The sequence below is a fragment of the Mauremys mutica genome, chromosome 3 (assembly GCF_020497125.1).
Source record: "Mauremys mutica isolate MM-2020 ecotype Southern chromosome 3, ASM2049712v1, whole genome shotgun sequence".
NCBI classification, from domain to species: domain Eukaryota; kingdom Metazoa; phylum Chordata; order Testudines; family Geoemydidae; genus Mauremys; species Mauremys mutica.
Genome location: NC_059074.1, coordinates 16,813,410 through 16,839,058, shown reverse-complemented (window position 1 = coordinate 16,839,058; position 25,649 = coordinate 16,813,410). Strand labels below are relative to the sequence as shown.

Here is a 25,649-nt window from a genome sequence, read left to right as displayed (position 1 = left end):
AGCATGTCGGGTGAAGACTCTCTGTGCCGATGGGAGAGAGCTCTTCCGTTGGCCTAATGAAACCACCTCTGTGAAACGAGAGGGAGACGCTCTCCTGCTGACATGGTGCTTTCCAAACCCGCGGTTAGGTTGGCGTAATTTACGTCACTCTGAGGGTGGCTTATTCACACCCCGAGTGACATAAGTTATACCAACGTAACCTGTAGTATAGACAAGCCCTAACACAGCTACCCCCAAATGCCACTGGAGCAGGAACTTAGGCCACAAGAGATCAAGCAATCCTGTTTGTTTGGGTTTTTTTTCCACATACGCCACAGTCTGTACTGAAAACAGAGCCATATGTGGAGGGGAAACCCTGCCCCTCCAAGCCTCACGGAGCATATTCATACCCCAGAGTTTGCTCCCAGATCGACATGTGGCAAAGCTGGGCATGAGGACTTAAGAGGGAATTGCGAGGAAGTTTTTGAGAGTTCCTTTTTTGTTGCGTGTGCTGAGTGAGCACTTAGACTGGATACACGGGGTACTTAGTATGCAGTGGTGAAATATATACAATGGCCTTTGAGCATATTAGTGGGAAGCTTTTTCTGCCTTCTGTACAAGAAGCAAATGCTCTTGTTAGCTCTCACCAGGGGGCTTGTGAGATTTTCCAGGTGATCAGGCAGCTTCTGGGTGTCTGGGGGCCAGAAGCTTTGCATTGTCACATGAAAGATCATAGGTGGTTACAACTGCAGCATCTTTCCAATTGTTAAAAGCCTAGAACATATGAGAAGTCCCAGAGCTGTTAACCAGAGGGAGTATGACTCTGCCTAAAGGAATCCCCAGAATACAAGAAAATAAAAAAAGCATACTGAACAGGTGGGGCGGGGGGGGAATAACCACCCACCTGTCTTGATGGCAATATGCAAACACTGAAGAAAGGCAGAGCACAGTGAGATGACCAAAGCCAGGCATTCAGGGCTATCATATTTCTGCACTTCAAAATTTGGAGTGATTACTAATAGCAATCCTCCTTTTGTAAACATTTTTGTTCTGCCTGTGTGGGTGTGAAGAAAAGTGCTGCTTTCGTAAGTCATTCACAACAGGGCATAGCATGCAAATACCCCTAAACTTCATGCACAGATCGGCTGAAACAAGTCAGCCAGGGTGAGGTCTAAACTAATACGCACACAGCTACTTCCTGTTTGCACTGCCAGGTAAGTTTCTGTGAAGCAGGAAATATCAAATATTGCATATTATTTTGTTCCTAGGCTTCATTGCCACATTCATAGTTATGGTTGGTAGATTTAAATACTATTTGACCATTGCTTCCATGGTCTACTGTATACATCTTAGTGGATTCTTGGAAAAACAAGAGTGTTTAGAAATTATTCAAATGTTGGATGGACTGTACAAAGTTAAAAATTAATGTCCCAATTCTGCTGTCAATTGCACAGGCTTTCCCAGTTAAGTAGCCTTTTGCAATTCTTTGGCAATAGGTTATGAGAGATCTAGAGTGGAGGGAAATCAATTTTCCATTCCCCAAACTGAAAGAGTGCTGAAGAACATGACCACCAGATACACAGGGTGACCATTTCTCACTGTAGAGCAATGCTCCCCAAACTGTGGGGTGTCCCTCCCCCACCCCCCGTACAGGGATGCAAAGGAACATTTAGGGGGTGCGGCAGGGCCCGGGCCAGCCCCTCTGAGGAGTGGGGAGGGAGCACCACCCAGCCCTGCTCTGCCCCCAGCTCCGCTCTGGCTCCAGCCCCGGGTGAGGCCTCAGCTTCAGCTCCCGGCTCCGACCCCAGCCGCGGCCCCTGACCGCAGCCTGGCTCTCAGCTTCCAGCCCTGGCACTGCTCCCAGCTGCAACTCCGGCCCTGACTGCGGCCACGGCTCCAGTCCTGGCCATGGCTCTGGCTCCAGCCCCAATCTCAGCTCCTGGCCCCAGCCTCACTCCCGGCCCCGGCTGGGCGCGGACAGATTACATTATAGGTAAGGGGGAGATGTGACATAAAACGTTTGGGGTCCACTGCTGCTGAGTCTAAAATCTAAAAGAACACATGCGTGCGTGCTTTACACAATCATTCTCAGTTGAGTCCCTGTCACCCATTCAACTCTGGTGCCACGTCTGTTTGTTGCTGACTATATTAATGCTACTGCTCATGCTGAAAAACAAGCAGTCTGGAGTTATCTTTTGTAAATATTTAAAGTAAGATATCCTCAATTATGGTCCTAATAAAGCAAAGACTACTCTCTGCATGAGTAAATGGGCTACTGTAGAAAACTCTCTTCTCTGAGCTTCTCATGGACTCTTAAAAACTCTGGGCCAGATCCGAATCTCCATGGTCAATCAGGAGTAATTCCATTGAAGTCAAGTCTAAAGGTGTTACTCCTTGACTGACACTGGTATAAGTGAGACCAGATTTTGGCTTTCAGTCTCTAAAATCACCCCACCACCACCACCAATCCCTCAAGAGTCACATTTCCTAAAGAAAAAAAAACCAAAAATTATTCTTGCTAACTAGACAGTGCAACTAGACAGTGTGCGCAAACTTCACCTGATGGAGGGTCACCATGACAAATTGCCAGTAGCTTGAAGGATGCAATGAAATAGCATAACATGCAACAGACTGCAGTCACCCGTGTCCACAATGCAGAGCTGCAGCCTACAGCTCCCACTACTCTATGTTGATACATACATCCAAGCACACTTGGTCCTGTAGTTTCAATGGGCCACATCTCTGTATTAAAGTAAAATGCAGCCAAAACTTGTTTCTCTGGACTAAAGTTTGGACAAACTTTCTTTATGGGTAAAATTCAATCCAGTACGGAGGGCCCAATGCTGGGTTTAAATGACACAGAAGGCCTTGTTCTAGGGCTAATCTCCCGCATTTGATGAAAAACCAGAACTGCTGCTAAGGGGCTAATGGAAGCAATGTTCTCAACAAGCTAGTCCACAACCCTTTACATAGATTTTGTAGTAAATGCAACTCACTTCATTCCATCAAATTCGTGACAACCTACAACAAATTCCTATAAAACACCGATGCTGGTTCTAGACAAGCATCCTGCCCAGAAAAGAAGGCCCTCTTTCTTTCTCAAGGTGGAATTCATTGCTGTGCAGATGGTCAGTACAAGGCCTATCAATATTTAACACCTCAACATTGGTGGTAAGGGGGGGACTTCACTGGTGCAGAAGCTTTATGCTGACCCTATGCACAGGGATGGATTTTGCTCTCTGTCCCTACTCCTGTTAGTCTGTTTGCCTTCTAAGAACATTCGAACAAAGAGCCTTCTTGGCCTGACAGAGCAGATGAGTTCTCCCACTGACTGCAGTATAAGTAAGGCTGGTAGGATCCAGCCCTAACTGAATTAACTCTGCCTTCTGCCACCCTACATGTAATAAATGTCCTGAGTATATGATAGAGATTGTGCCATCTTTCCCCAGTCTGAAAAATGAAGTTAAATGCCGCTGGGCAGGGGGAAGGGAGGGGGGAGAAGCATATTTCACACAACCTGCCTTTGAGTGTTGTTATTTCAGTTACTAAAGTCACAGATTGCCTATAGATCAGATGGTGCCATAGTGGTGATGGAGCATGAAACCTCACTTAACTCCCACTTTACAGTTTCTTTTTTGCAGCTGAGATTCCACTACTCACACTGACCACATTCTTGCCATTACGCCTGTGGCTTTTCCCGTCTGATAGAAGCTAATCCTCACTGGTTGTATTTTAGAAAAACAACAGTTTTTCTTGTTTCACGTTTAAGAATTGATGCAACAGTTTGCTGTCTGAATGGGAGGGTAATTTGATACGTGAGCAAGTCGTTCAAGTTCCACTTTAAAAAAAAAAAAAAAGTAGCAAATATACCAGGATCCGAATGTGAGTAGACAGGAGTCTTGATTTATGAGCAATATTCAGGGTTCAAATTGGATCTGCACTACCTCAGCAAAGGTATCTGCTTATTGGATGATTTGTTTTTTAATGACCCTTCGATGTTGCTTTTGCAGAATAATAGTTAAAATGCCATGTTGAATAAGGACAAGGCTGTGCTAAACTAAGCTATGCTTGTACTGCAACAAACTGGTCCTTCAGCAGGTTCAAGAGCATGGTGTATTTTAAAAAAACAATAGTATTCAGCTACTACAGGAAAACAAACACAACCCAGAAAAAGAAATGTAACAGCAAACCAGCAGACGTATTAGGGCACACATTGCATTCTTTACTACTCAGATGGGAGATGGCCAGGCTCTAACTACTATTTATGTTTGATCATGCAATAATTATGCAAAACCTAAACTGGAATTAAACAAAAGAAGTTTAACTGTGCTTAACTGTGTTACATACTGGCTTTCATAATAAGGAAACAATTGTGTACTGCTGCAGTTAGTAGGAACTAATGGTTTTCTTTTATCTTAATTACAAGGTAAAAAATTACCAAAGTAAGGCATTTACAAAGCAGCACCTGGTTAATTTTATCAAATGTAATAAAAAGCCTTTCTTTCTGTACAAAGGTCACTTTTTATTACACAGCAAAATCCTACACACTCAAATGACTGTACCAAGAGAGCACTGGATAGAAAAGGCTACGTTGTTATTGATTCGTTTTTGTGGGTGTGCACCTATTGCATAGCATCCATGTTACCTGGAGAAAATACAGCACCATAGGAAAGCACAAACAGCGCCTTAACCAGGCTGTACTACCCCCAAATAAGCACCAATTCAGCAGTCTCCCATGGTCAGGATATTGACTGATCAAAGAGGTGTGCCTCACTCAGCTCTCTGAGCTGTAAACCTTGTCTCTCTCAGGCCTACGTTCCTCAGCAAGGGACTCCACTAACTGTAGTAATTGCAATCCCCAAAAGTGTCAGCAAAAGCACCACCACCACCATGACAGAACATGGGGAGAGAAGTGTTCCCTCAGGCAGCCACGCTCCAAATTATATAGGGTTACATAGATTAAAATCAACACATTGACTAGCACCCAAAAACAGATAGGGATGACAGTGCAATTCATGAAGCACAGGTGTACTAGGCTCTCACTGACTGCTCTGTTAAGCAGGTGGGTTACCATAATGCTAGCAAGTGGTCTTCAATGGCTGCATGCATTGCATTCATACAGCCGGGGCAGACAAAGCATGGAGGACTGTGGCAAGGGCTGTGTCAGTAGGGAGACTCTGTGGCCCCTTAACTAGCTGCAAAGTTTTAAGTAGCAGGAGTCATTGCTACTACTTGGGAAAATGACAACCGTCTGGGATTCAACAGTACCCAACGACTGTGAACCTCTTTGGCAAGGAGAGGACGTACGCTATGGCTCAGTAGAGAAGTCACCCCTTCCCAATTCAAGTCACTTCCCTCTGCCCCAGCAGCACCATCCTGAGTCTCAGGCTATGTCTACACCAGCATTTTTGACAGTAAAACTTTTGTCAGTCAGGGGCGTGAAAAAACATGTTGCACCAACAAAAGCGCCGATGTAGACAGTGCTCTGTCAGCAGGAGACGCTCTCCTGGCAACATAGCTACCGCTGCTCATTGTGGGGTGGTTTCATTATGCTGCCGGGAGAGCTCTCTCCCATCAGCATAGAGTAGGGTGACCAGAGAGCAAGTGTGAAAAATTGGGACGGGGATGGGGGGTGGTAATAGGCACCTATATAAGACAAAGCCCCAAATATCAGGACTGTCCCTATAAAATCGGGACATCTGGTCACCCTAGCTTAAAGCGGCTACACGGGAGACCTTACAGAAATGCAGCTGCAGCAGTACAGCTGTGCCTCTGTAAGGTCTGTAGTGTAGACATAGCCTCAGTCTGCACAGTCTCCATCGCGTTTAACTGTTGACTCTGTGCCGTGAGTAGCAAAGACCAAGGCTTTGTCTGCAGCCATCTAAACAGCTGAAGTTATCACCTCCAGGATTTGTAAGTGCTGCTGCTGATTCATAACGAGGCAAAGAAGTATATTATTAATCAAACCCAGAAGCACAATTTCTGCAGGAGGCTTTTATGAGAATGAGAACAGCATATGAAGTTACACTTAGCTAGGATTAAAGTTACAAGGGGCTCTCAGTCCTTCTGCTTCAGGCCATAAGCTGATCACCAGATGTGGGTCAGGAAGAATTCCACCCCACCCCCCTTCATTAACAGTGTTGCACAAGAGGTAAACTATAGAGATGGTAGAAGGGAGAGGAGGGTTTTGGTTATGCCTTTAAGGGCCTGATCCAGCCATTCTGAAGTGGGAAGCCTGTCCATTTCCACTTCTTTTCTAGAAGTTGAGTAGGGTCCTCATTTGCTGTCAGAGACAGGATACTAGACTAAAGAGACCGTTGGTCTGTTGGTTTGGCACTTCTTAACTACAGCACTATATGCAGCAAAATCCAGATTTCAGATGCCTAACTAATAAAAGAGAAGCCTGGCAAATGAACCTGTTATGAGATATCAGCGGATGGCAGGTCCCATGATATTTATATATATTATATTCATATTTCACAAGAGTTAAAGCGAGAGCTCTAGAGCTGTGGGAAACTTGGCAGTTTCCATTCACCAAGGTTCATGAGAACAATTATTTTTCAGTTTCGATTCTCATGGGGTTTCATGTTGAATTCTGGGTTCAAACAAAAACCCACTTATTCTTTACTGCAAATTAATTAACTGGTTTGAACTTTTTTTTTTTTTTTTAAAAACAAAGCCACAACATTTCATCTAAACCACTGAGTTTCAGCTGGTATCATGTCAAAACCACTTGAAACATGAAACCATAAATCTTCCCAGGTTGACTCACAATCAGGCACAGGTTGTCTGGAAAAAGTTTGCAAAACCTACTAAGTCTTCATGTTTTTAACAAAATACCCCAGTGAATTTTGCTTGTGGATTTTTTGGATTTTGTTGCAAATCGTTGGCACGATTATAGTTAAAATCTCATTTCACTTTTATAATTTGTTACACACAGTAATTTATTATTTCTCTCTCAGCACAGTGAAATCAAACATCAGAACTGCTGCATACAATCCTCATTAGGAGCCTTGGGAGAATTTCATACACTCCAATTTGTTGATTGTGAAAATGATATAAACTGGCACTAGAGAGAAGCCACAGTGTGAGAAGGTTGCATTGGTATCCTGATAACACCAGTACAATGTTGGCCACTTTTCTTGCCAGCAAAGTAAACAGCACGGCTGAGTAAATATGTTCAGGTAAAATATCTCTATGTATTGCACCACTGCACATATGTGGGTTATTGCAGAGCATCATGGTGCTTGGATTTCACCAGATTCCTCACCTATTTGCTGGATTTTGACATTTTGGTCTTTAAAAAAAAATTAATGTAAGAAAAGAAAGACATTTTCAGCTTTAAATGCTACAGAATAAAATCTGCTCCCCAGCTAGCTTTGATTGGTGCACATCTCTCATTCTGTAACAGCCTCACTTCTCTACAGTTGACACAAAAATATCCACAACCAATTACTACCATTGCCTGTGCAAGTCAAACCTATGGTTCTGTCTCTTACCTGTAATCTGACTCTGTCCTTGTGGATTAAAAGGACTTGGTGCAGAGTTCAGAGAGGGCCGTGGGCTCTGAGTCGGGACCCCTACTCTCATACTGGGATGAGGAATGCGCCCTAAATCACTGAGGCGTTCAGAGAACAAACTAGGTTTAGAGTCATCAAGCTTCTGTCTGTGCCCTGGAAACAGCAAATCATAAAATAAAAGGGTTATTAACACGACTGAACAATTTACCATACAAAAAAAATTCCCCAACTTATCTGTAAAGACCTATTAACTGTTCATGGGTTCTCTAGGCATTTTGGCTAGAGACAGAAACCAAAGCTGGTGAAAGAACGGTGGCAGGGAGTGAGGGCATATGCCATAGAGTCTTCTGTACCTACCAGACAGTGGTGCACCTGAGTATTAAAAACTGTGGGGGAGATCCTCAGGTGGTCTAAACTGTTATAGCTCCATTGACTGCACCGGACCTATGACAACTCAGACTAGCTGAGGCTCTGCTCTACTGTGAGTCCTACAGAATGAAAGAGCAGCATGTATATTGCTCTATTGGTTAGAGGTGTAATCTATTTGTGACTGTTATCCCAGTCAAAGTCCTAGTGTGGATGCAGTTATACCACTGTAAGCATATACGTAGGGCTTCTGTTTTTCTGGGTTTATTTATTTCATTTTCTGGTGTTTATATTTGACACTTTTTGATTTGTATGTGGATGCCCAAAACTAGTGTTTTATGGGGCTTTCTCTTTACATATACACACAGGGCTGTTTCACACAGCACTATGTTAAAGAGCACTAGGGAACGTTTAGTGAGCACCTGAAAAGGTTTACACAGACCAACTAATGTGCAACACATTAATGTGCTTTAAAAATCACGTCCTTGTAGTCCACATTATTGCTCGAAGTAGACAAGCCATTAGATACAAGCCAGGGAACAGGGACATCACCTACATAAAAAATCTGCAATGGGAAATGGAAGTCAATATGAACTGAGTAACCGTTTCTGGTATTTTCCAGTGTTTATTGGATAAACACTGATTTCATTTTTTTATTTTTTGCTTTGGGGGTATTGTACTGGTGTTTGTTGGTTAAAAACCTAAAATCAGAAGCCTTATGTATACCACATTCACTTCCCAAAAATAGTATAGACTGTGTTCAGACTAGTGATTTTTTACTGCTTTACTTATAGTGCGATAATTAAAGTGGCAACAGTTTCTAATGTAGATAAACCTCCTATCCATATATGTGTGTGAGTGAGAAATTGTTCCGGGATTGGTTCCATTTATTATGGAGATTTTCAGAAAGCTAAGAAAATCTGCCTTTTTTTGTTTTGTATTACTCTGTTACAATTAGTCTGTATGGTTCACCTATTGTTCTGTAACTTTGGAGCATATTCATAAATCAGAACTAAATAGCCAGTCTCCTTTAAGAAGCCAAAAGAGTGGTGTAATAAGGAAAAAATGGCAAAGCTGCACCTGATGAAACCAATCCTGCTGGGTCCCATACTTCCCTTCACTTAATGGGCTACCCCTCATCATTGCTCCCTCTCCAGCTCCCGCTACCAGCTCAGCTGCACGAATGCTGCATGGATTAACCAGGAATGCTCTTTAATGTTGTGCAGTTGTTAGAAGTTAAAGGGGAAAATTACATTAATCAAAAATAAGAATGCCCACTCCAATATGCTGATCCTATAAGTACTTTTACTTAAGATCTGCCAGTTCTAGCATAGAAATTATGCATCATCCATCATCATACTTGTATTCAATGACTTTTTTCATTTTAAGGCATTTCCACGATGCTCATCACCAGAGTATCAGAGCACTTCACTAAGTTTAATGAATTAAGCATTAGAATAGGAGATAGACAGGATTTATTTCCCCCATTTTACAGATGGGGAAGCTGAATCACAGAAAGGTGAAATGACTTAGCTACGGTAATAGATAGTGAACTCAGAAGCTAGAACCCAGATCCTATGACTCCCAGTCCTGTGCTCTAATCATCCTTCATCTCTAGAAACAGGCATTTTTTATAGCATCCATCAGCCTAGTATCCGAGTGCCTGGCATATAACACACATTATCTACTTGGAACCCTGACAACAGGTGGTAGAAGTAGGCAAGCAATTTTGGTACAGATACTAGTACAAGACTCAGAGAAATCCTATTTCTATACAGAAAATTGAGAGGCTGGAATGGGTGTGTGAAGATAAATGGATCTCAGTTGAGATTAGAGGAATCACGAACAATTTTTAGGGTTCTTGAAACTAATTTGTTGACTCATTTTCCTGTCATTTTAAAGCATGTTTTTCCCCCCAACCTACAAACATGTTTCTTCCTCCTAGTTAAAGGGAAACAGGTGCTACAATTAGAACAACCCACCCAAAATTAGGCTGGCACAAGTGGGTGCCCTATATATATATATAGGAGTGATGTTGATGAGCATAGATATAGAATGTTTTTTTGGCTGGTTTGTGGTAATGTTATAATCGCAGTTTAATTAATAAAGAATCCTGTGGCACCTTATAGACTAACAGACGTTTTGCAGCATGAGCTTTCGTGGGTGAATACTTGCATCCGAAGAAGTGGGTATTCACCCACGAAAGCTCATGCTGCAAAACGTCTGTTAGTCTATAAGGTGCCACAGGATTCTTTGCTGCTTCTACAGAACCAGACTAACACGGCTACCCCTCTGATAGTTTAATTAATATGATAATACCATAACTGGTTGTGTTTAGCATTGTCTCTTGAATCTATGAAAAGCACTGTGGTACAAGTTAGGTGTTGATTAATCTAAAGAAGTAACTTTCACACACAAAGTATCTTTCCATAGAAGTTCTCCTTCTCAACCTCTCTCCTTTTTTTACAAGCTCCGTGTTTGTTTTTCCTTCTGCCTGTGCCATTTTCCATCCTGTTTTTTCCAGTGGATTTTTCCCCCTTTCTCCTTTGTTTGCATTTGTTCCTAATCAGAATATAATCTCTTTTCGGTGAGTTCAAAATTACACAAACGGAGTTAGCCTATCCCTAATCTCTCTCACCAGGGCTGAGTTTATCTGAAAATGAATCAACCCCAAAATGGGTTTTTGCTTTGATTTTTCAGACAAAAATTCTATTGTACATTTAAGTAGTGCCCTTTCTCCTCAGAGATCCCAAAGCACTGTCCTAACAGACTGATACACAAACTTGAACTATATAATGTGTTAACTATAGCTGTGGTTATTTTTAAGTCATCACTGCTGCCCAGGTCTGTAAAAGTATGCATGTGATGCCCTTCAACTTGCTTTTGACCACGCTTTATTCTTCAGTGTAAAAGCTCTGTAAAACCAAAGGTTATATTTAACTACATACATTATTTACTCCAAACTTAATCCAACACTGAAACGCAGCCACTTCTGAGGCAGAACCCAGCAACTGTCTATTAGTGGAAAATAACTGCACACAGTAGTTTAGGATAGGACGTGAAGAAGAAAGAACTCTGTGGCTAGTTCAAACTGGAGGAGTCTACAGTAAAAAAAATTTTAAAGGCCTGGGAGGTCAGGTTCCCCAGGTCTGGAAGACCCAAGGCATCAAGAAAACTAAAGATATGTCTACACTGCAATTAAAAACCTGCGGCTGGCCCCTGCCAGTTGACTCGGGCTAAGGGACTGTTTAATTGCATTGTAGAAGTTCCAGCTCAGGCTGCAGCCTGGGCTCTACCTGCAAGGTGGGAAGTTCCAGGAGTTTGGGCTGCAGCCCAAGCCCAAATGTCTACACTGCAATTAAACAGCCCCTTGGCCAAAGCACTGCGAGCCGAACTCAGCTAGCATGGGCCCACCGCAGGTATCTAACTGCAGTTAGACAGACCTTGTGAGGCTCTAGAAGCCAAATAGGAGCCATAGACGTTGGGACAAAAAGGAACATTGGGACAAAAGGGTCTCTGGATGCCAGATAGCACCCAGCTTCCATAGTGAGGTCCCCTCGAGAGGTTTTATTAAGTTTTGTTTTCTCAAGTTTGTGTGATTGTTGTATTATAATAAAAGCCGTGGCTGAATAAGTCCCGTACCTATCTTTAATGACAAATAAAACCATTCAACCCAAACCTCCATTGTAATGACACCTGTGTGCTGCTGAGCTGTGACTCTTGCAGTGTTTTTAAATCACAGGCCACCAGGCTGTCCTTGGAGAACAAGACCTGAAAACGATAAATTCAGAAGGTGCTTACAACCCACAGGAGTTAGGGTGCAATTCACAAAATTATGTAACCTGTGTGATATCCACCCTAAGTGCCTTACATACCTATGGACCTGCGAACCCCTAGTGACTGTGGAAGAGCTACGCCATACAGTGAAACGCCCTAGAAAAATACTTTCCAAACAGCATGTGAGCAGGAATAATGAAATACATGCTACACATGTGAAGTTCACTGCACAAAGGCTGCTTTTCATCTCTGTAGTGATATATGCATCCGTTGACAGAGAAATTCCTGATCCCCAGGGAGCACACTAAGCAAAGATGTATTTCTCTGTCTCGAGTGTGAGGCATAATTTATTTCAGAAAAAAGACCCGGGTGTCACTGTAGACAGCTCAGTGAAAACCTCTGATCCACGTGCAACAGTGATTTAAATATAAAAAAGCAATATTAGGCTGTATAAAGAATGGGAATAAATCATACTGGAAATATGCTCATAGCATTATACAGCTCAATGAGATGGCCTCACCCAGAATATTATGTTCAATTCTGGTCACCCTCTCTCAAAGATGTTATAGCAGAAACAGAGCAGGTTCAGAAGTAGGTTACAAAGGTGGTTAGGGACATAGTAAGTCTCTGATTTGAAATGATATTGAAAAAACTGGGTCTGTTTAGTCAGGTACTGAATCAGGGTGTGATCCAAAGCCCATTGAAATCAATGAAAAGACTGATGCCAAAAAAAGAGGACACAATAGAGGTGTAAGCAGGGTCTGAATGAGCTCTCCTGTGACATCTAGTGATGAGCTGGGAAAGAGGACTTCAGGAGCTGACCTTGTTTGCATAGGCACATCCCCCTGCTGAGGCGCTCAGCATGATGGGACTGCTTTGCCCAAACGATCACTTTGGGCTGGTGTTGGATCACAAGTCTCTCTGTTATTGGGGCAGGGGTATTAAAGGGTTATTAGCCTTGTTGTGTGAATCAAGGGCAGCAGAACTGTGCTTGGCATACCCTGATTGATGGACTTACCCTCAGCTAAACTGCACTCACTAGGCAGGGGACATGGGTGCCAAAGCCCAGTGAATTGAGAAAGGGTAAGAACAGGGATTGTGTAGCTGGAGATGTGGGTCTTCCCAGGGTGGGGGGTTCTAGATACCAGTTGACCCTTCCTTTTTCCAATGTGTGATAACAGAGCTGATTAAAACTCAATTGAGAGTCTTGTTGCGCACTACAGAGTTGTGATTACTGATAACCAAGTCTAATCATTAGATATGCTTTGGGACAGTGTTGCTGATGCAAGAGACTACCCAGTGTGTATTAGCAGTGAGACTCCTGCACTAATAGCTGAAATCACAGAGAGCTGAGTTAAGTGGTAAGACCTGAAGACATCATAGTGAGTGGCCAGGGGAGAGAAGCAGTGAACGAGTGCCCAGACAGTGGAGAGAGCAAGGTGCCTTCTTGTGCTCCCTGCCGCCCTCCCTCCCCAGCCCAGGTGGTAGGTGAACTCTACAGATGCACCTCTGAACTCTGGGTCTGCACTGACCAAGGATAACAACGGTGAGTGGGGTGTTGTGGAGGGAGAAGGGAGGAGCATGTTAAAGGAACTTCTGGTTGCTGGACTTAAGAACCTGAGGGAAAAGGACACTGCCCAACGTATTCTGAAGTGGGGCTTTTGCTCATGGTTTTATGAATGGTTTTATGAATCCTGCTTGTGGCGTTTTCCGAAATTAATGCCAGGTTACTTCCCTCCTTCTATTAAAAGTTTCTTTTCTACACTCACACTCTGTGCTTGCGAGAGGGGAAATATTGCCTCTTAGAGGCACCCAGGGCGTGGTATGTCATTGTGACAGGTTACTGGGTGGGGGGTTGAGCCGGTTTCGTGTTGTTTTGTTCTAAAGGAACCCCTAGATATTGAACCTGGCCCTGGTTGCTGCCAACTCCAACTGTCAGAAGGGTTACATAGGAAGAAGTTAAACAAAGTACTCCAGTGTATCTCTTCTCAGAGTCTAAGAACACAGAGTCAGAGCCTAGAGTAGAATCCAGGAATTCTTATCCTCAAGTCCCGACAGCTTTTTCTACCCACATAAGGCTAGATTTATAAAGATACTTAGGCAGTGTACCAATCACAGGAACACACTGTGATTCACAAAGCCTGAGTTAGGCACCTATTCAATGAATGGGGAGAAATAGGCACCTGAGCCGGATTCACAAAAGCCAGCAAGCTAGGCTGGAAGCCGCTTAAGCTAGCCGATGGGAGATACCAATGAGAGGGGTGTGTCCTACGCCCCTCCTCTCTCTCAGTGATAGGTGCCTAAATCCAAGCTGCAGGGAAGCACCTGTCCCTGCTAGCCATTCTCAGTTGTGAACCCTCTTTGGAGTCAGGAGCCAAAGGCAATTTTTGCAAGAACCTGGGGGAGAGGGGCAGCAGGGGAAGGAGGAACTCCCTCATAATTTTTAGCCTAGTGGTTAGAGTACTCACGTAGGGGACTCCAAGTTCAATTCTGCCCACCCCCCACCAGGAGAAAGGATTTGAACCGGTGTCTGCCACAGCTCAGGAGAGTGCCAGGGGCCTATGGGATATTCTGATGGGGGTGAAGTCCCTCAGTCTCTCCTGAGGAAGCTGTTCCACTGCGGCCAAATACTTAGTCATTTGGGCCAGAGAGAGTGCATGTGCGAGAGAAAGAGAGAGAGAGCACAACGATGAGAATGACTCAGTAACCTTGTGCACAGAGCACTCACCCAGGATGTGAGAGACCCAGGGTCCACTCCCCCTGCTCCAATGACTCTAAGTAGTTATCCACAGTGGAACAACTTCAACAGGAGAGACTGAGGGAGCCCCATATCAGAATATCCCATCAACTAGTGGTTTGGGCACTCACCGACAATGTGGCAGATCTCTATTCATATCTCTTTTCATCACACAGAGGGGGGAATTGAACTGGGCGGGGTGGGGGGGTAATCCCACATGCCAGGTGAGTACCCTAACCACTGAATTAAAAGTTATGAGGGAGCTCCTCCTCTTTTCGCTCTCTCGGCTGCTTTGTGTGAAGTCACATGCAGGGCTTGATCTGGTGGGCAGCCTCTGAGCACACCTACCGGGTGGGGCCCCACAAACGAATGAGGTGGCCAAACACCTGTCTTCCCCCAGGTCGTGTGTTGCTCTGGGATTGAGGTGGGAGATAGATGTTTATAGTGAGGCAGCAGTGTGCATGCCCAGAGGTGGAAACACAGGCTCCTAGCGACCTTCTTATTGCAAAACCTAACAAACCAAGTGCGTTCAGGCGTTTACAGGATTCAGAGGGAGTTTTGTGAATCACAGTGGAGCTTAAACTGGGACATAGGAGCCTAAACCAAGACTTAGGCGCCTACTCTTGTCAATGTACCACATTATTGCAATGAGCAATATCCTAGTCTATCAATCCTACCCAGCTCTTTTAACCAAACCTGTATATCAAAGGTTCTGGAAGCAGACTGTACTGCGGTTAACCTGCTGCAAGAGTTGCAGCACCAATTTAGAGTGTGAAAATAGATCTGACACAATCAATGTAATAAAACAAACCAAAACCCTGGCTAGGCATGCATGCCATAACTTCGCATGCTACTCAAACTTGCCAAACAAAGCAGGAAAGCTTCAGTCAGGAAAATGTTAAAGATGGCACCTAAGAGCCGTCATACATGACCCATTCCTTCCAGGGCAGAAAACAGGCTATAGCTTTGACTCTAGATGGATCTGACTGCTTCCTGGTTTCCTGGATCACAGAAATGCTGTCCATGTCTGCTGGCACTGGGCTCTTACTGTCCGTTTAGTTGACACCCTTTGGCCACTTCAAATGAACATTTGAGGGGTCATCCTGGAGAACCCTCATGTAAATCTGATGCCCCAAGATTTTTACCTTTTTTTTTTATTCTGCAGCTTTTGGGTGTGGGGTTGAAAATTAATCAGATTATACTTGGTCTAGCCAAATGCAGGGACAATGTAGAACTCTCTTTTTAGCACCAAGCAAATCACCCACTAATTTTTTATGGTACCAGGGAGCTCTGGTTACCAGATTGTCCACAGATGTTTTTATTATCCCTGAATGGGCTGGGTATTCTCAGTCTTCACTCAGTTGCACCTCTTTCACTTGGATATGCTTTTGTCACAACAAAAACAGCAAATGATGGGGGAGTCAAATATCTTTGTATGAAAGCCTAGCATAAGAAATTCATAAATGAAGCTGAAATTAAGATCCTACACTCCCACCTGTTGTGCATAGATTTGGTGGGTGATCCCAAGGCTCTGACATGCACTATTTGCCTCATTATCTAGGCACAGCTGTTATTTGTTGTTATATGCCAACAGAGGGCTCAGCACTGTATAAACCCAGAGGAAGTGATGGTCACTGTCCCATGCCACTTACAGTCTGAAAGGTAGACAAAGCAACACATCCAGATTGCTCTTTGTGGCCAAAGGGGTGTTCAGGCTTTCTATACGTTTCCAAGTTGTGTGACATCAGACTATGCTTGGCAGAAGATGTGTGTTTAAAGGAGAGATGTGAACCAAAAGGAGGCGGCAGTCTATAGTAACATATATGGGAGCTCCAGGAAGGAGGCAGCGTAAAGAATAGTGGGAGAAGAATTAGATTGTAGCCCACTGAAGTTTTTTTCCATTGACTTCAATGGGAGCAGGTTTAGGGCCTAAGGGTGGAATCTCCGGTTATTCCCTCTCTCCACTAATGGTAGGAAACTTGAAAAAGGAAAAGTTAAGTTAGATAATAGGGAAAGAAAATCCCTATACTGGACTTGATTAGCCGATGTAATGATCTACCAGGAGGTGACTATACTAGTACACTTCGAGATACTTTGGGGTGCATTGTAGACAACATTGCTACGCTAGTGAAGAGGATGAATTACATGTCTCAGCAGTTTCTTTCAAGCCCCATTGTCTCTGGACATCTTACTGCACTTGATCCCATTAATATCAATAGGAATTGCATATGTGAACTTACAGCCTGATATGTCTCTATGTGCCTGATTCTGATCTCAGTTATACTGGCCTAAATCTGAAGTCAAAGGATCTACTCTGCATTTACCCTGGTGAAACAGCTCAGAATCGGGCCCAAGGACTTCTAGATAGCTTGTTGTGTGGGCAGTGAATGACATTGTTGATTCAGGCAGGGATATTCATCTTTCTTATAATGTTCAGGCAATACATCATGTTAGCAAGGTACAGCTCCAAAGCAACTGTCTATCTGGGCTCTAGAGGTAACACAAGAGTGCCATAAATCAACCTCTATCCAGAAGGATCCCGTTAGCTCTTCACAAGCAAGGTCCCTCAACTGAGCCAAAAAAAGCTCCTGTTTACTAAATCCATATTCCTGTAAATATTTGTTTGTGACAAACCGTTGTGCTCCTTGTTGCTTTCCCTACACAGTCCCCCTCGCTAAGCCATACAACTCAAAATTCATCAACAAGAATGAAAAAGAGAGCCAAACAATTTCTACCCATGAAAGCAGAAAGCTTGGAGCCCTTCCAGTCTCTTGGGTAAAGACATAATTATGAGAAGAAAAATATCTACCCAAGAGACATAATTACATAATTAGGCCATAGGTTCTACATAGGAAAAGTTCTTATAATTCATAAAACAAGGCGCTACATAGGCGCAATAACTGGTTTTAATTCAGTCAGTGGAGGGAAAAAGATGTTTGTTTTTTAAATAGCTAAAGGCACCAGTTTACATTAAAGACTAAAGGGCTTTCTCTCCCAACCATGCACACAGGACTCCCATTAGCATTAATGAGGTTTACACACGCACTTGGCCAGAAATCAAGACATCCCCCCCCCCCAAAAAAAAAAGTTTTTGTTTTTAAAGCGGAGACATTTTTACACAGAGCAGGTCAAAAATACACCTGAAACTGACCAATAAATAAATAAATAAATTACATGAAAACAAACACAGCAAACAGGTTTAGCTGACTTGATTTCTTATTCTTAGGGCCCGATTCAGTCCACTGGTGGAATCCCAGCTGACCACCTCTTTCCAATTCCCTCACCCCGGTGATACAAAGATCTTGGATAGGTTCAAAGCAGGCCAGCACTGCCAACAAAGAGCTGATCCAGATCCCAGGGAAGTCAGTCTTTTCATTGATTTCAATGGGCTTTAGATCAGTCCCAAAGTGAGTAGGGTCAGCCAGGGATGGGATTTGAGCCTTGGCACTTAAATGGTGCAAGATCTGGCCCTCAGTGCATCTCCCAGTTCAGTGGGAATTTTCCCACTGCGGAGCAAGAGCAAGCTTCAGTGCAGCTCGTCACCCAGCTAGCCTGCCTAGATAGGACTCCCGCGAAGCCCCATCTGAAGTTTAAAGTTTCCTGCAGATTGAGGGGTAATTCCACCGTGGGGCAAACTGCATCCCTCTGTGCCCATGGGAGTGAATCAAGACCAGGGCTTGTAAAATCTTTGAAAATATAAAGTGCTAAGATTTCTATTTCTTTTTAATGAAGTCATGGCCTATGAAAAGCAAACACACACACACACACACGCGCTTTAGGGTCACGTTTTTCAGCAAATCACAACAGCTGAGATATAACTCTCCCTCCCCCAGAATATTATCTGTGGATGTGAAAATTGGCTGCTGTACCTCACCAGCTCCTGCGGGGGGCAGTGTTTCAACAGCCCCAACCCTGTGCCCATTGAGATCAGTGGGGCAGTGGTGGTGGTCACGGGGGGAGGAGGAGCTATTATTCCCTCCACTGGGCCCTATGGGTCCTGTATGCAGGAGCTCAGTGCTGCCGCTACATTTGCCTTGCGAGTGTTTCGCTTCTAGAACAAACCTGGAGCTATGAAAGAGAAAAGGAGCCCCAAGAAAAGAGCAAGCTCAGAAGTGAAAGAAGGGTTTCCCTCATGGCCCTGACTGGAACTGCTTCCCCCGTGATCACCTTTACTCTGCCCTTCTGCCGTGCTCCTCAGCCTAGCTTGAGGCTGCCACAGTTCATGATTCCCCCACTTTCCCATCTCCTCTGTGCTCTGCTCAAAATCACACTGCACTGTGGCATAACAAGTGTCTCCTCCTGCCCCCACCCAGAGAGATCCACACTTCACTTCAGACTTACTGCAGCACTACAGGTGCTCAGTGCTTTGGCATCTACCCTTCCACCTCCACCCCAAACCCATTCTCCTCTGTTCTGCAGCTCAGAACTGTGCATTAAAGGAGTTCCCATCTCCCGCTGGGAGATCTTCCCCAGCTCAGCCATGTGATTCACCATTTCCTCCAGGCTTTTAAATTCATGCAATGCAATGGCTATTTTTAAAAACAAAACCTACTGCTACAAACACACGGGAAAGACAGAGAGCGTGTTGGAGCCCCCGGCATCTTAGCACAACTTTCGTTCACCTTTAAACCTCATTAAAGAACATAATGTACCAGTGTATGTGCCAGCAACAAAGCTAGCCATGGTTGGCAAATTTGTTTCAATTTGTTTTGTAAAGACAAATGGTACAAAGAGAGTTTCAGAATAGCAGCCGTGTTAGTCTGTATCCGCAAAAAGAACAGGCGTACTTGTGGCACCTTAGAGACTAACACATTTATTTGAGCATAAGCTTTCGTGGGCAATTCCCAGTCCCTGGCTTCATTCCCTCTGCATGCTAGTATCTGCTGCACTCTCTTTTCCTTTTATTTATTTTATGTTTTGTTTTGTTTTTGTTTGGTTTTGGTCTATTTATTGCTGCCTTTTCTTCTTTTTTTTTGAGCAAAGGAAAAAAAGTTTTTAAAGGAAGCCGCATTTCAAAAGAGCAAGAGCAAGAGCTCCTCATCCTGACTTTATCATCCTCATTCTTATCAAACAATCTCTATGAAGAATGGGAAGAAACTTTTATTATTATTTTTTAAAGGGAAAACTACTCTATAAAGTAGGTCCTTAGCCTGGTCTTGCTACAGTGAAGAGCAGTAAAGATCATAGCAAAAGAAGGAGGGTGAGGGGAGAGTGAAAAAATCTCTTGCTTTGAACTGGCTTCTCTCCAACAGGCAGGAGGGGTTGGTTTTCTTAGCGCTTGCGAAACCTGATTACTTTAAAGGACCGAAGAGGGGGAGATGTAAACACAATCATTAAAACAGATTTAACGTACTTAGTTTTAATCTAGTCTAAAACGGCTCCAATTGTGCGCTGTTTTGCAATCCTCTGCTCTCTAGACATCAATAGGGTGCACTTTCCTTTGGTTTTTTTTCCTCTCCAAAACCAAGGGCATATTACAGGCTGAATATTGTGGTTAGAATGGGAGTTCAGGCATGGACAATACAACAGTCCAACAATAAGGGAGGGATATGTGTGTGTGTGTGTGTGTATTCACTGTCTTTCAAAAGACTGTTTTGCTGCATTAAAAGACTATTGTGTTTCTATCTGTGCAACAGGTTTTAAGCAGATTGTTTAAATGTAATTAAAGAAGGGATGTTTCTAAAATAACCTCACTAATAAAATTCAGATGGCTAAACGGAGCTGAAAATGCGACTGAAAATAAAAGGACGCTGTTTCAGTCTATGCTTGCAAGGGAAACATGATTTAAACTCCAAAGGAAAATAGTCTTTACTAGTTAGACTTGAAGGATTATCTTGTGTATCAGCACCCTCTGTGGCAGAATACCATTTATCCACATAGCCACCCATGTTAATGCTGTTGCACAATTTACTACAGCCGTGATAGACAGGTAATTGCTTTATCCACCCATGTGTAATAAACGGAGTCTAGCATGTTAATCCTCGAGTTCTTATTGTCTGTGAATGCCAAGCGAGGGAGAGACATACTCTGAATGCCCTACCCTTTCATTCCAGCACTACTGGAGTTTACGCACACTCAGACCTGCTAAAGTGTTCTTGTTACATTCCACTCTAGTGCTTGGGGTGCCAAGTATTGTGAGTAGTATCAAATTATTGTTATATAAAGGGCACCTCAAATCAGGCTAAATGTAGACAGAAGCCAGGATGCAGCAGTCTTTTTTTTTTTTAAATCAAACACAGCTTTTCACACTTGCCTTAATCAGACAGACAGTATTACTTGTTCTTGGTCATAACACAGAAACTACCGGTAATTAACCTGAACCATAAGACTGGACTTCTATCTAGTTTGTGTAGAGTCTGTCAGACCTTAGAGAAACGTGAAACATCCCTTGTCCCATTAATGTTTTCCACAAAAATCTATAAAGGTTTAAAAAAAAATCAAAAACAGGCGTAGCCTTTAAAAGGTTTACAGATTCCTGGCTACTCCACAGGTTTAGATTTGTGGCATCTAATCTGCAATGACAGTTTGATGGATGTTTCTCTTTCTTCCTTTCGAAAGGTATAAAGAATTGGTGGTTTCCCCAGTAAAAATTATGCTTAACACCCTTCTTCTCTGCTCTTGCTTTTACAATCTAAAGCCTAGTTAAAAGGCCGGAATATGATGAAAGTCTTGTGCTGCTGGTAATATATGGGTTTAATGGGGCAGCGGAGATGTGACAGAATCCATTCAGTTCTCCAGGTGAAATTCACTTCTGGGCAGAGTGCCAGCACAAGCCTATGCAACACTTAAGTCTTACAGATGCATAACCGATGCCCTAACTGATGCTAGTTGAGATGGTGTCCTGAAGATTCCCCCCAGTCCTCATTGCGGTCAGCCACCATTTTGATCCCTTCTCTTTGTTATGCTCTGTCCCCTTTCTGGTGATCTCACTAGTGGCAGTCTTGTTCCAGGTGGCAGATGGGGTGGAGTGACTTCTTCTGTCAAAACCTTAAGGGAGAAAGCACTGCCTGGTGGTTAGAGAATAGAGTTGAAAGGGGTGGAGAGGGGTTAAGAGTTCTGGGGTTTCCTACTGACTCGCTGTATAATCTTGAGCAAGTCACTCAGGCAACATTTTTAAATGTAAGTGCCTCGAGGTAGGCTCTTAAACTAGCTCGGGTCTGATGTTCTCAGTGGTGCTGAGCAGCCACAGCTTCCACTGAAGTCAATAGCTAAAATTAGACTGCTTCTTGGGTGCCTAAATAGGGACTTAAGTAACTAAAACTTGAGGAAGCCACAGTTTTTTCCATCTCTACAAATATTTATCTGCCTCCCTGACTCCCAGGGGGCATTACTAGGCTGATGAATTAGTGAGCCCGATTCACCACTGTGTTACTATTTTGGTTTTAGCAGGTCTGAGTGTGAGTAAACTCCAGTAGGTTTCAATGAAGTTACATTGGGCTAAAACAAGAGTAACACAATACTAAGTCAGACTCAACCTTTACGAGCTCCAAGATCTCTGGATGAAGCATACTCTGAAAGTGCAAAGGATTATTAATATTATTAAATAATTGTTGTTGTTTTGTTGTGTTTATTATTCTTGTGACAGACTCACAATATCCTGGAGAAACCTTATGGAATTATGATAAACTTTACCAAATTAATTTAAACCTTATTGAATTAGGTTTAATACCTTGGGGTCCCATTGTATTAAAAATGCAGTTGTATATGTGCTGTTGCAGGCACTGTATGTACTTTCTCTAGGAGGATGGGGATGCTTCCGTATTTCCTCCGTTATCAGCCATTGGATGCCATGGAGAGGTGTGGATATACTAGTTCAAACTGGATTCTCCAGGGACCAATAGGCAAAGAAAGGATTTTTGGATAAACAGCCTAGTTTAAAACTGGGTCTACAGAGGCCCCATATGTCTATGTGCTTGCTCTGAGGTGAGGCCGTGATGAATTTGTGATCACACAAGAAACCCCTTGGGTTGTGTTTGGAAAGACTGTTCCAGCCACAGCCCCACGTTAGGGTTGAAGTGATCTCTAGTAGGTTTATTAGTATCTATCTTTTATAGTTTTTAATAGCTTTTCTCTGTAGAGTAAACTAGGCTTGCACAGAAAGAACTGTGTGGTAACTTATAACTGTTGACAATCATTGTTCTCTGTCTCTGAAGAGAAGGCAAGCAGGTATGCTTGGGCAGCTTGCTTCTGCCAGGAATAACACAGTGAAGACAGGGAACTGTGCAGAAGGGAGAGGGAAGAGAGGTGTGGGTCTCTGGCAACAGCTGGGGAACTGGAAGCCTAAGAGTTGGTGCCCTTGCTGGATGACGGAGGGAAATACAGGTGCAGCTACCCTGACAGGAGGTGATTCTATGTGTTGAGCAGCTATTACTATCCATGAACGAGAGATAATGGCTCATTTCTGCTGCCACAAACCACCAGCTTAGTTAAGGCAGTGATTCTCAACCAGGGGTATGTGTACCCCTGGGGGTACACAGAGGTGTTCCAGAAGGTACATCAACTCATCTAGATATTTGCCTCGTTTTACAACAGGCTACATAAAAACCACTAGCGAAGTCAGTACAAACTAAAATTTCATACAGATAATGACTTGTTTATGCAGCTCTATATACTATACACTGTACACTGTAAGTACAATATTTATATTCCAATTGATTGATTTTATAATTATATGGTAAAACTGAGAAAATAAGCAATTTTTTCAGTAACAGTGTGCTGTGACACTTTTGTATTTTTATATCTGATTTTGCAAGCAAGTCATTTTAAAGTGAGGTGAAACTTGGGAGTACACAAGACAAATCTGACTCCTGAAAGGGGTACAGTAGTCTGGAAAGGTTGAGATTCACTGAGTTAAGGCACAAGATTGTATTTGAAAACAATGTAGCAAATTGTCAAACTCTAATGCCCCAGAAGGGAAATATTTTTAAAAATACAAGACCATGAATACAGATTTTTTTTTAAACTAATCACAGTCTGCAGAGAAAGTGGAGGGAAATCTTGCCAATGCAGTGAAAGGCTTTAAAATTCTGGGTGAGTACAACAGGACAGCATCATTATTTGTATGTAATAAAGAAGGGCTGCTGCTCCTGAGAACACATCACTCAGAAGGATCTCAGAAGGGATAATTCACTCTTTGTCAGTCTTAGAAGGAAAACAGAGAAGGACAGATTCTGCTCTGAGCTATATGAATGTAAATCCATTGACTTCAGTTGCGTGATTCCAGGTTTATAGATGTGCATCTGGGGGCAGAATCTGGCCCCAAGCCTGTAGGGCTGACCTCACCTGCCACAGGTCAGCTGTATTAATAATGGGATTACATTACGGCCCCAGTTCAGCAAAGCATTTAAAGCCTATGACTTAATGAGATAAGTGTATAGCTAAAGTTAAATGCATGCTTAAGAGCTTTGTTGAACAGGTAATAATGGAGTGGGTCCTTGCGAAATCAGGGCCTAAGCCAATGTTAAAATATTTAACCTGCTCATTAGATTGAAAGATTAGGTCTAATGTCAATATCACGCAGGAGTTTAGGAGGGAGGTCAGAGGGATAGCTAGGTAATTAATGAGCTATGTTTGGCCACAATGGAATATCTTCTTTACAGAGGCTCTAGCAGGAGGCTGACCCTCCCCCCGCCCTCTTTGCCTTCAGTTGTAAAGTTTGTTTAGTAACAGGGAGCCACCCATGAATTTAAAAACAATAGGAAAACAGATTCATACTGAATAAATCTCCCTGCCCCCTCCCCAGTTCTCTGTATGCTTGGCTACCAGTAGGCAGCAAATCCCAAAGAATGTGTGCAGGGGGAAAGGGAGTAGGAAGAGGATCAGTTGGGGTGGCGGGGAGCTGGAGTGAGTCCAATGCAAGCAGTGTGTGATGTCATTTACAGCATTGCTCACTGAAATGATAAACACACGGTGAAGGCTTTTGAACAGCGTCTGGGCTACTGCAGGGGGAGATTCTTCGTAGAATTTCCCTTTCTCCCTCTTCCGCAAAGAAGGTCCTTGTAGTACAGCAACATGACAGGTCTGCTTGGCATTCTCCAGCTCAGACAGTGATGATGATAATATAATAAACATTAAAGTACCTTTTCCCACGACACCTACAAGAAATCAGCCAACTAATAATGCCAATGTACCGGGGCCCTGGAGGCCAGTTCAATTCCTTTTTTTAAGTATGCACTGTATAAATTGGATCTATTTTGCCTGCATGAATTATCCTTCTCTTCCACCCTTTATATGTTGTTAGTCTTCTTAGAATCCAATCTTGCAATGGGTTCTGCCTGTGTGTAACCCTGTTTCAGGGCCTTAGACTACAAGCTCCTGCATGCAAGGGCTGTCTCAAATATGGAGAGTGCCTAACACATGCCAAGTACTACCAGAATATTCATCATAACTCTCTGGTGACTTTTGTGCTTGTGGACTGACAGTCCTAGAGTCACAGTTTCTCTGCAGATACAGCCTGGGCACAAGATTCTTCATTATGCCCCAGCCTTGACTTGTGGGACTAACTTTAAGGTGGGAGGGGATAGTTGTCTCTATGTTCATTCCAATGTCAGCTTGTTAACAAGGGTGCTGTTACAGTGGCAGTGTTGTGAAATTAGACACTTGCAGTCTAAGACCTGGACTGAGACAACCAACTCATTTTACATAAATTATCATAAGCTATGATGGTATTAACTTTTGGTGACTACCAACGTGGGCTGGAATGGATCTAGCAACCTAGAAATGAAAGTCTCTGTCTCAGGACCAATTCACTTAATCATACAATCCTTCACAGAGCCCCCTCCCTGTAGGCTCTAGCTCACACACTTTGCTTTGACTATGCTATGGCTAGTGCCATAATTCCCTGTTAAAAAGAAAACCACTTGTGCATTATATTGTAGGTGCAATCCTTTGGAAAAAAGAAAATACAAAAAAAAAACCCAGAAGCTGTAAATGTCCACTTATAAAAATCACAAGCTTTTCAAAAGTGCAACTGTGAAATTAATGGTGTTCAAAGATGTATATGCATACAAATACACCCCGCTCATGTGTGTGTGTGTATACGTGTGTATATGTATGTGTATATATCTCTCTATCTATCTATAGATATAGATAGATAGATAGATATAGATATATATAATGTGTGTGTGTACGTGTTTAACATTTGCAAAGACCTTAGAATGCATTGGATCATCACTGGCAGGTTTTGGATAGTCTTTTTTTTCCTTTCTAATGAGGCACTAGGTTTGGATGTCCACTAAAGTGCACCAGTGGAAAACATTTCTGCAATGCTG

The 25,649-nt window shown here is 43.1% G+C and overlaps 1 protein-coding gene across 9 annotated transcripts in view; it reads right to left on the bottom strand.

The window, feature by feature from the left end:
• Positions 1-25,649, bottom strand: part of RUNX2 (RUNX family transcription factor 2) — a 486,380-nt gene that overhangs the window by 231,554 nt on the left and 229,177 nt on the right. For all 9 annotated transcript variants that reach the window (XM_045009227.1, XM_045009226.1, XM_045009229.1 and 6 more), the window contains one exon: positions 7,479-7,652. In XM_045009227.1, coding sequence (XP_044865162.1) covers positions 7,479-7,652 — 174 coding nt within the window. The remainder of the gene's footprint in view (positions 1-7,478; positions 7,653-25,649) is intronic.